The 14,891-nt window shown below is 38.8% G+C and overlaps 3 protein-coding genes across 3 annotated transcripts; 1 reads left to right on the top strand and 2 right to left on the bottom strand.

Moving 5' to 3' along the window:
* Positions 1 to 1,791: 1,791 nt before the first annotated feature.
* On the bottom strand, positions 1,792 to 8,511 carry LOC116180645 (pyruvate dehydrogenase phosphatase regulatory subunit, mitochondrial-like). The gene is made up of 14 exons (XM_031500734.1): positions 8,186 to 8,511; positions 7,924 to 8,136; positions 7,712 to 7,875; positions 7,419 to 7,664; positions 4,991 to 5,101; positions 4,771 to 4,940; positions 4,367 to 4,718; positions 4,155 to 4,312; positions 3,025 to 3,173; positions 2,686 to 2,977; positions 2,458 to 2,637; positions 2,217 to 2,411; positions 2,067 to 2,170; positions 1,792 to 2,017 (listed from the first exon to the last, which is right to left on the bottom strand). The coding sequence occupies exons 1-14, from the start codon at positions 8,398 to 8,400 to the stop codon at positions 1,894 to 1,896; spliced, it is 2,673 nt and encodes an 890-aa protein (XP_031356594.1). The 5' UTR covers positions 8,401 to 8,511; the 3' UTR covers positions 1,792 to 1,893.
* A 750-nt stretch (positions 8,512 to 9,261) lies between these two features.
* Positions 9,262 to 9,774, bottom strand: LOC116180293. The gene is made up of 2 exons (XM_031500203.1): positions 9,682 to 9,774; positions 9,262 to 9,636 (listed from the first exon to the last, which is right to left on the bottom strand). The coding sequence occupies exons 1-2, from the start codon at positions 9,749 to 9,751 to the stop codon at positions 9,326 to 9,328; spliced, it is 381 nt and encodes a 126-aa protein (XP_031356063.1). The 5' UTR covers positions 9,752 to 9,774; the 3' UTR covers positions 9,262 to 9,325.
* Positions 9,775 to 10,992: 1,218 nt separating this feature from the next.
* LOC116180269 lies at positions 10,993 to 11,589 on the top strand. The gene is made up of 2 exons (XM_031500173.1): positions 10,993 to 11,194; positions 11,239 to 11,589. Exons 1-2 carry the CDS (start codon positions 11,050 to 11,052, stop codon positions 11,577 to 11,579), a joined length of 486 nt encoding a protein of 161 aa, XP_031356033.1. The 5' UTR covers positions 10,993 to 11,049; the 3' UTR covers positions 11,580 to 11,589.
* The last annotated feature ends 3,302 nt before the right edge of the window (positions 11,590 to 14,891 follow it).

Below are 14,891 nucleotides of genomic sequence, written 5' to 3'. Positions count from 1 at the left end.
GGTGCAGTCGATTTTTGGCAAAAAAGGAAGGTTATACACTGCCTTTTTTTGAGGCCCCCAAAAAAAATTGTCTCAGATCGACCCGGAAAAAAATTCTCTTATAGAATGTGGCCTGTAGAATCCATAATTTCAAACAGTTCCAAGATTGGGCTACTAGTTCAAAAGTTACAGCCCTTTGAATTTTTTTTCGAAATTGGTTTCTAGTCTAGAATTTTTGATTGAGAAGTCTGATCGAAAAAGTACGAATTGTTTTGGATTCTACGCACCAAAATTAATAAGAAAAAGTGTTTTCCCGAGACATTTTGGTGCAGTCGATTTTTGGCAAAAAGGAAGGTAATACACTGCCTTTTTTTGAGGCGCGAAAAAAAAATTGTCTCAGATCGCCCGGAAAAAAATTTTTCTTATAGAATGTGGCCTGTAGAATCCATAATTTCAAACAGTTCCAAGATTGGGCTACTAGTTCAAAAGTTACAGCCCTTTGAATTTTCTTTGGAAATTGGTTTCTAGTCTATAACTTTTGATTGAGAAGTCTAATCGAAAAAGTACGAATTGTTTTGGATTCTACGCACCAAAATTAATAAGAAAAAGTGTTTTCCCGGGAAATTTTGGTGCTGTCGATTTTTGGCAAAAAAGGAAATATTTATACATCTTTATATACAATGGTAGTATGGATGGAATTGATCTTTTCTCTCACAAATAAACTATCCTTACAGCACTCCCACATTTGTGAATTGCGCAAAAGGACCTTGTTTGCGTAAATTCCACACAAAATTGCTAAAGCAGTGTTAAAACGGTCTACGTGTACCGCTAATCCAACAAAAACGTTAGAAATTATACGCATAATCAGTTATATTTTCTCACTGTACCTATTTAATTTTCATGGCTAGCTAAATTCAAATAAAGTTTGTAATTGGGTAAAGGTAAGGCGTTAAAATAATAAAATAAATAGGTCTATGGCCTGAAAGAATTAAAAGACTCCTTGCATAGGAAGCATATATCACATTCCCGTGATTAAATATAATGCTGACAGCATCATGGTCTCTGTCTGGTGCAAAGTAATGACGTAATTCAAATCTCAACTTTGTTTGTCAGTGTATTTAAATAGGTAATACAGGTTACATGCTGCTCAGCGAAACAACAGCACAAGATAGCAACACTTCCTTACAAGATTTTCTATACTGCAACAATATCCTATCCCATGACACCTCTTTATATTATTTACTCTATGCTTTGGGCTTTTATGTCCACAATAAACATGAGACAAAATCGGGAAGGGAATTGGAACACAACTCAGAATTTTTGTGCGTTCAAATGTATTACGCACGCGACTTATTGGTTCCGCGGAGCAAATCCAAACCGAAAAGCCAGGAAAAAAGGAACCAAGAGGAAAAAAAACCAAATACAGATTGCCCCTGAAGTCATATACATGTGTTTGTTTTGCTAATTACTCTCAGCAGCGATGCGCATCGAGCCCTCAGAGTAAAACGTAAGTTTTCTTTTCCCAATTGCGGTAAAAATGTATGTACCGTTTTTATTAGGCCCATTGCAACCAATATTCTCTTTGATTTAGGGTGTCTACTGCAGTAATCGTAATTTTTTTTGTACCACTTAAATTTGAAAATACGCCACAACGGAAATAAACAAAACGTTCATCCAGTGATCACGTGTACCTACTAATTTTCTTCCGAACGTTCTGGAATCAGAGGCGGAAAGAATTCATGACTGGCGCTCATAATTAAAACCAACTTGTATCATTTGTTTGTTTGTGGTTACATTGATTAATAAAGTTGGTATTTCTGGACTAGGAAATTTGTATTTCTTCTAATTGACAAGTAACACAAAACAAGGCACATTCTGTAGCAGAACGGAAAAACGTACAATATTTACAAAGCACTACACAACGGCCTCGACAACCGAATTCCGTCCTTTATCTCTCGTCGCCTGGTAAGCCTCCCTCTCCTGGTCCGGATATTTAGTAGGTAAAGTGGGGGAATGCAGGTTTACTTTCGCGGGGTACCTAAAAGGGAAATGACAATCGTGGGGAGATCAGTGGCAGGAGTACTAACCGCACGCCGGCTATGTCCACTTCGTAATGACCCGACTGAACAAAGTCTGTCGTAACTATGTGTCGCACACCGTCGATAATGTTTTGAACAAAACCCAGGCACACCTGAAATTGAGTTTTTAGGTTAAGTTTCCCGAAGGCAACACCAAACCTGTTTCTTAAATGTGAATCCATATCCGGTCGTCGTGCATATACCGACATGCTTGTTGTTACGGTATATTGGCTCGCCACCCCAAGGCCATAGATCGAGTTCGTGATCGTGGTCATCTAATATGAGCTGAATGTACATTCGTTTAACGCCCTCCTCTCTTTGCTTCAATAGAGGTTCCTTTCCTATAAAGTCTTTCTACAATCAAAGCGTGAGAGACTAGCACTTGCCTTCGGCAGCTCACCTCAAATTTAACGCGCCACGTACGCCCGCACTCCAAAGGTGTCGTTCGAGTATCAAGATCTTGTCCCCAAAACGCGTAGAACTTCTCGATTCGCAACGCTCTGGTCGCGTAATAGCCGACGTGCCTCATTCCGTATTTCTCACCGGCCTTCATTAATCGCGAGTAAACGTGGAGGGCGAACTGAAAATTACCGGTGAGCTGCTTCGGAAGTAAAACGTGAGAAATAACCTCGTTGGGTATGTAGAGCACGTAACCGAGCTCCCCTGTATGTGTGAGATTCATAGTGCGGATACCGCTCACATGCCCCACGTCTAGCAACTTAATGGTGAAGAACGGAAAGTTTCGTGGGCTTAAGTCGGTATCGGTCAGTTCAGATAAAAGGCTTCTCGTTAGCGGACCCATGATGGCTAAGGCCGTGTACATGGAGGTGACGTCGGATAGTTCGACCGAAGGAGGTAGATGTCGCCGCAGCCAGACTTGGCAGCGAGTTTGCTGAATGGTCGGCGCTATCATCATGTAGCTGCAACGTGAACGTTACGAATTTCAAATAGGAAATTGGGTTATTACTGGTTTTCCGCGAGGCGCGCCAGCGAGCAATCGTTTTCGTAGCCGCCGTACTTGTTCTGCATCCCCGTGTGAATGATCCCCCCAATTGGAATATCGACACCATTCGAACAGATGTATTCGAGTGCTTTCACAACCTCATTGCCCTTGGACTAAAAATGTCTAATTACTAGTCAGGAATGGTTAAGGAAGGAGAGCTGCCAGACGATTTGAACAGCAGTGTTTGTAATCGCTATCGTGACTTAGCGCGCATTGCCCCACGACTCTCTGCCAATAACTTAAATTTCCCACTACTTTTATAATTCACACCCAATTCCCGCTGTCAGCAAAAATTAGGATCGTCTTTCAGGACCACGTAAAATCGATAAATTCAAGTAAAAGTGGAATAAAATAAAATCCTTTAACGGGTTTTCGTTACGCCATACTGCAATGTAGTTCTTATTAGTAACTTGTGACACGCGATTTTAATTCTTTGTGGGTTAAACTTCCACTATTGTTCGTAATTATCGTAATAGTTTTTTAAACGAGAAATTACTCCTTTCAAATGAAGGTTACCAAAAAAGCATTTTTACACGTTTGTACACCTTTCGACAGGTAATAAAATGAAATAGTGGTAGGTAATAAAATGATTTTAGGGAAATTGAATTTTCCTTTAACCTGATTCCATACCCCGCAGACCCCCCCCCCCGGTGCTATGTTCGATGGGGTTTTACTGAAAACTCGAATAAGAGCGGTCAGGCAAAAGGTTTTGGGGGAGAATCCAACTCTGGGGTATTGTGATAAGATGATTGTAGGGAAATTGAATTTTCCTTTTACTGAGAGGGAGAGGGGGAGGGGGATTCCATTATCCGTAGTCGCAATAGTATCCCAGATTTCGAAATCTAACTTCACTTAAGGTCACGCGATTTTAATTCTTTGTGGGTTAAACTTCCACTATTGTTCGTAATTATCGTAATAGTTTTTTAAACGGAAAATTATCCCTTTCAAATGAAGATTACCAAAAAAGCATTTCGAAAAGTTGCATTTAACTGTGGCTGTAATTTTTGGTGAGAAACTCAACGGTAAACAGCCGCAATCCTTGTATCAAACATGTTACTCAGATCGTCAGCTAGCTCTTAGTCTATAGCGCATACCCATATGTCTAGCTTAGCAAACGAAGAATAATCGCTAATTCCTGCGCCTTCGCGGCACGCGTCATACTCCGACGCAACGTAATCGAACCAGGGCGGTATTCCGAAGGTATCGGTCGACGCTATGCGATAGGGAACCGACCAGTCCGAGGACACTTGCTCTAATTACAAAAAGGTATAAAATGAGAGAACAGAGTGGGGAATCACGCTAATACCTTGGACGTAATTGCGGTCGAACCACGACGGACGTTCGTAGCCCATGAGCTGACCGAAAACGGCCCCTGCCTCCATTAGCTTAGGATAAATGGGGGACATTCGTAAATTCCGGCTCGTCTTAAATTCTGAAAATGGATACTGTAAGGCATAGTGCAAACCTGGTACCTCCTTAACGCGGTCTCGCAAATACTTCCTATTATTATGCACACTTAAAAATCGTGAAATGTCTAATTCGTACATATCAAAGCTCGTGTTTTCATTCACAATCATCTCGGCGGTTGCCTGTCCGACCCCTCCCGCCGCGGCAATCCCTACCGTTTTTAAACCGGCAGCGATGTAATAGTTCATAATCTGCAATCGGATACGATAGAAACACACGCGCTCCGGTCTCGCACGCACCTACCTCAGGGGCCTGCCCAATGATCCACTTGCAATCGGGACTAAACGCTTCGGGACCGTTACACAATTTATCCAATACCGTATCATTTAACATCGGTATTCGATGCAGTAGCTGCTCTAGCAGTACGTTGAAGTGATCCCAATCCTCGGGCAGGACACGCTCCTCGCCGCTACCTAAAATTCGCCACAGTAACGTCGCGCGTTAATACGTTCTTATAAGTTGCCTGGAATTTTTCCATCCTCGAACGCCGGTTTTGCTACAGGTTCGAATCCTCCGGCCAGCAGTCTGCCCTTATATTCTCTAAAATAGATGTGGCCGTCTAAGTCGCGGACAACTGCAAATTGTGGTTATTAGTACGAACAACGCTGAATATACCCCTGCGGTTATGTTCTAGGTGGTTTGTAGGTGAAAGCAGTAATTTACATATTTAAAGAAGGCTTTCTTACACCAAAATTAGAAGCTAAACGCTTGCGAAACAAACGTCAGTACCAGACCACCTACAGAAAGTATTTCCAGTTGACGAGGAAGTTAGAAGATAAAGATTATTATCCGGAACTACCCCACGCTTTCTCCGTACCACCGAGAAACGATGACAACGATCGCATTACCTTTGAGTTGACTTACTTCTTGTACTCTTGATAAAATGGAATCAGTTCCCTTTAGGTTTTTGCGCAATAGACAGCCGCGTATGTAGCCGTGTTGTTGTCGTATGTAAAAGTTATGCACGTTTTACTTTCAAAAACGGCATCTCAGAAAATAATTCGTGGGGGGGGGGGGGTTCCCCTTTTAGACAGCGAAATTTGATGGCCGGCTGGCACACCTTTAAGGTATAGGCTACCTACTGCAAAAAATTCCAGGACCATTCCCCTAGAAGTAGTTCAAAACGGTAGAAGTGGGTCCGGACGGACGGACAAAGCGCAAACAATAGCAGATTTTTTTTAATTCATAAAAAATGCAACCAGAAATGATCTTCAACTAATTTAGTTAGATTTCAATGGTAAAAATTGACTTTTTTGAATTGCAGTATTTCAAAAATCTCTTAGAAAAGTTCATGCCCATAAACAGTAGAACCTCAATTTAAAAAAAAAACCAAAAGTGACATTTCAGTATATTCGACTAATTTCACTGGATTTTTTAAATTTCATCGGTAAAAGTTCACTTTTTGTATTGCAGAATTTCAAAAAAGTCATTACCAAAAGGCAATCGAAGTAACAAAAATTGACATTTTACCATTAACTAATTTAACTAGATTTATTAGATTCCTTTGGTTAAAGTTGACTTTTTTTGAAATACACTGTTTCAAAAAAGTTATTAAGAAAAGTAGATCTTTAAAAAATTGCAATAAAAATTCGACTGAATTAGATTTATCGATCTCATGGTCAAAGGTTGACTTTTTTGAAATACAATTTTTAAAAAAAAAGTCATTAAGAAAAGTTAACAGAAACCTGATCTAAAAAATATAACAAAAAACCACGTTTTGTTATCTTTTATTTTCAAAAAGATGTATTATTTAAAAAAACCATTAAGAAAATTTTATTTCCATCATAAAACCTTGGACTATTATTATTAACAGTAGAATCCGAATATTAAAAAATGTAACCAGAAATGATCTTCAACTAATTTAGTTAGATTTCAATGGTAAAAATTGACTTTTTTTAATTGCAGTATTTCAAAAATCTCTTAGAAAAGTTCATGCCCATAAACAGTAGAACCTCAATTTTAAAAAAAATGCAACCAAAAGTGACATTTCAGTATATTCGACTAATTTCACTGGATTTTTTAAATATCATCGGTAAAAGTTCACTTTTTATATTGCAGAATTTCAAAAATCATTACGAAAAGGCAATAGAACCCCAATCGAAGTAACAAAAATTTTACCTTCGACTAATTTTACTAGATTTATTGGGTAAAAGTTAATTTTTTTGAAATACGTGTTTCAAAAAGTTATTGAGAAAAATAGATCTTTAAAAAATTGCAATAAAAATCCAACAGAATTAGATTTATCGACTTCATGGTCAAAGGTTGACTTTTTTGAAATGCAATTTTTCAAAAAAAGTCATTAAGAAAAGTTGGTACGTCAACAATAGAACCCTAATCTAAAAAATTTAACAAAAAAACCACATTTTGTTATCTTTCGACTAATTTGACTGGATTTATATTAGATTCATCGGTAAAATTTGACTTTTTTGAAATACATTATTTTACAAAAGTCATTAGCAAAGGTTGATGTACAAATATAACTAATTGCAACTGTGATCTTCAGCTAATTTAACTGGATTCATCAGATTTCATCAGTAAAAGTTGATATATTTTCAAAAAGATGTATTATTTATTTCCACCGCCCTTAGAACCTAAATTGGACTATTTTTTCTGGATTTACCGGATTTCATTGATAAAAGGTTGACTTTTTTGAAATGCCTAATTTAAAAAAAGTCAAGTCATTAAGAAAAGTTGAAGTCCGTCAGCAATAGAATTTTTTCAACATCCTGTATAAAAGTCAAATGCTCATTGTCGTGTTGGTTGCCTATGTGTTCCTGTAAAGCACTAGTTACACCATAATACAAGTGGAAGTGGGCTGAATTTCAATCCAATACTTTAGTTTTGGCACCAACAAACCACCTTGGTGAAAAAGGACCAAGGAAATTACTCACCTGGAAACATAGTTTGTAGTTGCTGCAGTTGGGACATTGGTTTTGTATGTAAATAGTAATGTTCACAAGCATGGATGGGCACCTTAACACAGGGTTCGGATAGGCGACCTACACCCCTAGCCCAAAACCCGGCACAATTAACAAAAAAATCACAGTCAATAGGCCCCAATTCCGTTTCCACACCGCACACCTTCCCATTCGTCTGGTTAACTTTTCTCAGTGCGCAATGCTCAATTACAGTTACACCTACTCAAACATTTAGCTACAATCGTCAAACAAGTAAGAAATCTCACCCATCCGTCTCGCTTCCTCCGTAAGCGCATTACAAATCTGATAAGGATCGCCGACCCCATCTCCCGGTATCCACAATCCGCCTTCCAGATCGTCCACATTCAAGAGCGGACACTTCTCCTTGCATTGTATCGGAGTTAGCAGCTCGCACTTAATATCCCACAGTCTGAAATTGCCAAAATTAAGACCCACCGAGAATCGAAAGAATACGTACACCGATTGCGCGATCATACGACGAAAAACTATCATACGATCCTTAGTTTTGGCCAAATTCAAACTTCCGCACTCTTTCCAGCCCGTCGACAGTCCTCTCGCCTCCAACTCCTGGTACAGCTTCTTGCTGGTCTGCGACAATTTCACTTGCGAGTAACTCGGTTTGAAGATACCCAGAAGCCCCGAGGAGTTCCAGGTGGTACCTCCTCCTATTCTGAAAGCGGAATAAAGTCAAGGTGTTCGCGTGCGACCGGAGGGGTTACTTGTTCTGGTCCAGTAGGACCGTGTCCTTTGCCCAGCCCAGTTTGGCGATGTGATAGGCGACTGAAGCTCCCATGACGCCACCACCGGCAATAACAACACGAGCATTTCTAGGTGGTGGACCACTTTCTGGGGGAGGATTTATGTTATATGAGAGACAGTTGTGAAAAGTGATTAAGCGTTTAATGTTTGTGGAAGAGGTTTTATTGAAAAACATGATTGTGGGTGTCTGAAGTGTTTAAAAATGACGAAATTACGTAGGGCACGTTACATTTTTAAAGAATTAAAAAATTGAGGTTATGTATTTAAATCGTAAAGAAGAGAACGTACAGGAGACACCCAGAATTATGTAAGTGGATGTGATTGTTGTAGAGAGTATTATGCACAGGGTCCGTTTTGGACAGTAGTAAGACTGAAGATTTCCAGCAGAATAATAAATAATATGATCATATATGTATTATTCCAGTGGCGTATCGGACATACATTGTTACATTTTTGTTAAAACAAAGTAACGAACATGAGCGTAACGCATAATCGTGGTAACCTACTTATAATTAAGTCAAGTCAAGTAACATGCAAATTCTTATAAATTTAACGCAATTAATGAGTGACAAATGAAAAGATATTACCTCGCAGTATTGTGAGATTCGAACTTGATTCGACCTAACAATATTGCACATTTTTACTAACTTTACAATCAAGTTTCTTGTAAGTTAAAAACACGCTCGAAATTAAATCTGTTATTGCTTTAATCGCATAACCGAATTCCGCGCACGCATGACCTATATAAACATTATGACAATTTATGGGCATAGAAATTGTATTACACCAATACTGTTTTCTTAGAAAAACTGGAAGGGAGTGCAACGCGAATTTCTAAAACCGATCGAAATATTTTCAGATATAAATTACTGAATTAGTTTAAAACTGGATCCGCTCTCTACGACAATTGTGAAGTGGATTGGAGCTGAGATGTACTTTGTTCTGCTACTAAATTTCTCGGAAACGACTATCCACAGGCAGACAAGCCAAATAGAAAAGCAAAATAAAGCACAGGGCGAGGTAAGTAAATGGTCGATGAACTATATATTGGTAAATAAATATACACTAATAAAACGCCGAAATACCTCCGACCAGGACATTTATCCGACATTGGGAATTAATGGAACGCATCTATCAAAAAATATCATTGGGCAATTCTCGTAAGGCAAGTCACACAAGCAGTTTTTAAACTGCGTCAAATAGGCATCGCTCAAGCAGTTGAAATTCACTTCTGACTGACTTGAGCAGTCATTAAAGAGATCGCCAACGCACTGACTGGTCCCATTTTCACATAGGCAAGTCTTCATGGCACGTAAACGTTGAGGATTAACGCATACGTGATGAAAGTCGGGGATAAATTCGATGGTTTGGTCCAACTGTCCTTTAGTACACCCTGTAGAGCACGATGTTCCTACAAAGGTGGTGAGCTTATCAAGGCTAAATCTTTCACACTCACCTCCTTCAGAAGCACGACTTTTCGATAGCAATAATAAGAAGAATAAAGCAAATGGATGCTGAATTATCATCTTTGGCTGTACATGAAGATCTACGTTAGTACCCCCTTCTAATTTAGATACAAAATGAAATTAATCCATTAACCGAATGTAATCTACGGCCTCTCGGAAAAAGTAATCCCTTCAATTAAGAATGTTTGTCGAGCTAGGCAGATGTAGTAGATAAAATTACTGGTATCTGTATTTTTAAAGGTCCTCACTCAGATACCTTCGGTTGTTTCCACCTCTTCCATCGGGTACAGGTGCAGAATCCTGATCTTTAACAGAACCTTGTCAGTGATTAAAATTCTTACACACGTACTAAGTACACTATTGGAAGGTGTGTAACTTTACCGACTGGTACAGCGAAATAAAACAGCTTACGAACTTCAATCACAATCGAAGGTCCATCCACCATACTACAAATACACTCCACAGATAATACTTGAAAACAGCATACATAAATTATATTGGGATAGAACACTAGTCGCATATAAAACCAGACATTACACATAACACAGTTCCCATTTCCAACACTATAAACTTGACTAAAGCTATTTGTGATTTTTGCTTCTTGTTCTTTTTAGTTCACCGTTCCAATGTCAATAAATTCAAACATGCGTCTAGTATAGGTTTTTGGGGTGGTAGTCCTTGAATGACGCAATATTTTGCGGATTTATTGTTTAGAAAACAGGAATAAATCACCTTACTGCAGAGGGCACTGCGTGTCGTAGAAGGCGATTATACAGCGACCAATGGGGACGAAGGGTGTTTGTGATTTGACAAGACTTTGCCGATTATGACTTGTCCCCGATTTGAATCTTGCAAATTGTAGTACCAGAGGGCGAGTTCAAGGCTTACTCTCCAACGTTGTTGTGAAGGGTACTTGAACTTTTGCAAGGCCATCAGAGATGGTGCAAATGCTGGCACCGTAGGCGATGTTTTAGTGTTTTGGTGCAGGATAAATGATTGAATCTTATTATGACAGGAGTTATGAGGGTTAAGTAAGAGACTTACGTACAACTCTAGTATGGGATTTTGGGGTAAACGCAGTTTATGATGGAGATTATACAGTAAAGCAAACAGATTTTTTTAAAAATATCACCATAAAACAACATTACAGTTAGTAAAGATAAACAAGATTATACTATTACGTTTTCTTAATAGGAATCTATAGATAATTAATTGTCATCTTCTGTTACTGTTATTATTTTACTTGCTAGGTCAGTGTCGTTCTTTTCACTTTCTATTACTCTGCCTTTGCAGTTGTCAATTTTTGGAGCTACCTACCTAAAAAATGTAAATATTTTCTAAACAAACGAGATCACGCTATGGTAACGAAATTTGGAATACTACCATATCAGGTGCCAGTGACCGAACTAACAGAAACAGCTTCAGTACTTATCAGGATAATGAAGAACTTGGCATACTGTCTATTCCTCTTTGCCTTCTTGCTTGCTCGGGGTAGTGGAGAAGGTGTGTATTCAGCTGCGACGTCGCAAAGCTCATCAGTTTTGTAGATGCACCTTGCGGAAGTTGTCCGAATCTGCTAACGATGAGAGGATCAGCGAAGATTGTGTCCAGCTTTCGGGAACTTTGTCTCAAGCCAAACGGTTTGGAGGAATTGAAGGAATGCTTGTGCGGAGACATCGACCTAACTTGCATTGGTGACGTTTTTAATAAGTGTCAACTGCTCGACGGTCCAATTCTTCCTGGTTCATTGATTCGCTTTAATTTTAACTGTCTAAATGCCACTGAGTTGCATCATCTCAGGTATTGCATATGTATCATGTCAGCTGAAAGTTGTCAATCGCATTTCCTAAAATGCGCTCAGGAAGGTGTACCAATTTTGTTTTTATAAATTTAAGTAATCTACCATGTTACTTTGTATATTATGTGCTCTATTGATACAATTAAAGCACAGTGTATAAATAAATTGATTGGGATTGAAAACCGTTTGCTAACTGACTTGAAATATGAGAACCGTGAAGTTCCGGAGGTCCGTAGAAAGGGATTGGTTGGGGTATGACGAGGCGGGAAGGCGAAGATTTTTAGCACAGACCTCAACGATCATTCCTGCTTCACACTGATTTTCTCGGCGCGAATTCTTTTTTAGTTCTCGGGGCTCAACGCGAATTGTCCAACGGCTTAATCTGAATTCCTCTCACGATGCGACGCGGGTTCTCGCGCGGCTCAATCAATTTGCCCACGTGCATTGGACTGTAATATCAATTCGGGGTAGTATTCACATTTTACACTCAACTGGTGCTCATTTTAGTCAGTGTCAAAAACTTCGAGAAATCGTTATTTTAAGATGGACACAGTTTAAATGAACTGATTTAGCTGCAATTTCCATGGATAATGAAGAGCAAAGAAACCAAAAACGCAGGATGAAATGGGTTCACGACATTTGAGTATGCGAAAAACCGAAGGAGAATTTGTAGACTTGTAGACGAGGAATGACAAGTGTTTCTAATTTAAATACCTACCTATAACATCCAACAATTTTTTTTTCGGGGCCCAAAAAAAGGCAGTGTACCTACAACCTTCCTTTTTTACAAAAAAATCGACTGCACCAAAATTTCTCGGGAAGACACTTTTTCTTATTAATTTTGGTGCGTAGAATCCAAAACAATTTGTACTTTTTCGATCAGACTTCTCAATCAAAAGTTATGGACTAGAAACCAATTTCGAAAGAAAATTCAAAGAGCTGTAACTTTTCAACTAGTAGCCCAATCTTGGAACTGTTTGAAATTATGGATTCTACAGGCCACATATAGAATCTTACATAATATAAAATACAAATGAAAGAGTGGTACACAAATCGAAAAATCAAACCATGCGGTGCGTCTGGGTCCGCCAGTGACGTCACTACACGCGGCGAAAAAATTCAGTGATCGAGCAATCCTTATATTATATAGCATCCTTGGCCGTCTCTGAACAACTTTCCAATTATATTTTATAGATACATATACAAGAACGCAGCTAAGTACTAAGTAGGCGAGAGTGGGATATGTGCAGATGAGCAGTGGCGCAATCAATAGGTGCAATTAATAGACTAGGAATAGTGTGGATTTCGCCTTGTTATAGACGCCAATTACGCACGTGTTCCTCGACGTCTTCATTTGCACAGAACTCGTTTTACCCCCAGAGATACATTCATATAGGCACGAACAAAAAGTGGCGATATTGCAACCGATGAAGTTGTCTTTTCTGTAAAAAGCTCGTTTGTGAGTTGTCAAAGTGATCTATTATAAAAACATAAATATTTCTTTAGCAAACATTTCACAGCGCAAAACGCTATCTCGAAAAAAGTAAATAACAGAACGTTGATGATTCTGTTGACGATATAAGCTCGAACGCACGTAACCAGCTTCTGTATACACACAGTCAAACCAGAATGAAGAGTTTTCCATGCTGTCTGCTCCTTCTTGCTTTCCTGCTTGCCGGGAGTAAGGGAGAAGGTAAGTGGGGACACTGTAATTTCGCGAAGTAAATCAACTGTCTAGATGATCCTTGCGGAAAATGCTCGAGGCCACCAATCCGACCGAAGATTATGAGATCCACACAAGTTATGTCTAGATTTCAGCAACGTTGTTCGACTTCAAACGGTTTGTACTGGCTACAGAAATGTGCCTGTCAGAATGTCGATCTAACTTGTCCTGGTGATCTTTTCAACAGGTGTCTAGCTAGCGGCGATGTATCAGATGGAGCTTATTTCGATTATAATTGTGTAAATGCGACTAAGTTGGTTAATTTTAGAAAGTGTATGTGTAACCTATCTACTACCAATACTCCTTGTATGTTGGAGTTGCTAAAATGCGCTGGGTTAAGATAATGAGTGCTATTCCAAAAACGATTTTACTCATCGTTTACTTAGTTGCTTGTGTTATGTAAACTGTCAATAGTGTTTCAAAAATTGATTAGAATTGATATTACCTTGTCTATTATCTTATAAGTACCTATATGTAATTCACTAACCCGAAAGTGAATCAAGAAACATAAGAACGAAACTGTCCTACGGAGCTATACGGGGGCCCGTGGAAATGGATTGTGCGCGATATACTAAAGAAATGAGTATAGAGGAGCAACAAGAGTTCTGGCACACTTTTGGTCAAAATCGCATGTAGTCCTGACCAGAACCCTATATGCAGTGTGGTGTATAGGGCATCACCCATTTCTTTCTTGAAGAGGACCATTACGACTTCCAAAAAAATTGGGTGGCCGTTCCAACTCGTGGTAGGTTTTGAGTTATGCTGTCATATGCATTAAATTCGCGTTGGAACAAGTCAAATATACACTGGAGTCCAGCTATTGGCCCACTTACGGGTCTCGTGTAAACGCGGCATTAGAGCTCTCCAATCTTCCTTTCATAACGAGTATTCCGAACCAGAAAGGCTCCTAGTTTTACGTTCGATAGTCCCTTGTGAAAAATTGTGGCGTAAGTGCTAAGTGCACAAAACGTATTGGAAAAGGATATAGAAGGGGGGAGGGGCGGGGTATCGTACACGCAGATTAAGTGTTAATTGTATGGAAATGAACATTGTATCTTTTCCTGAAACTATTATAATGCCGTCGTATACTGGAGTGTATTACACACGCTTCCCAACACGTTTAGTACCCTTAGCACTTATGTATACAGGGCCACTGATAAGTTGGAAACGGTGGATTATTGGGGAAAATATACAAGGTATTAAAAAAGTTATATAAAATATTTGAGGTTCTTTAATGTCTACTAGGCAGTAGTAATTTTAATTATACAGGATCGCCGATCGGTCATAAAGACGTAGCACACTAATATTGCATTTTTTTTTAATGCACACTCTGTATATTATTCTAATATTTCAATTTTTCTGTCAATTTTGGAGCATAATTCGTAAAAAGCATAATGTACCTCCCCTCAAATGCAATCGTTTTTCGGGTTTTCGAGTTTGAAAACGATTGGTTTAGTACATTATGCTTTTACAAATTTTGCTTAAAATTTAGAGAAAAATTTTTGAAACATTATTCATTCAAAAAAATGGAATTTTAGGTGTGCGGCCTTATGAGTAACACTGTAATAAATTTAAATATTACTGCCTAGTAGACATTGAACCAATCTCACAAACATTTTGTTATAAAACATATTTCGATACTTGTAGATCTTTTCGCCGATAATCGACCGTTTTACTTG

This window comes from Photinus pyralis, unplaced genomic scaffold, assembly GCF_008802855.1.
Source record: "Photinus pyralis isolate 1611_PpyrPB1 unplaced genomic scaffold, Ppyr1.3 Ppyr1.4_LG9, whole genome shotgun sequence".
In the NCBI taxonomy this organism is placed as follows: domain Eukaryota; kingdom Metazoa; phylum Arthropoda; class Insecta; order Coleoptera; family Lampyridae; genus Photinus; species Photinus pyralis.
This window is presented reverse-complemented; position numbering and strand designations above follow the sequence as displayed.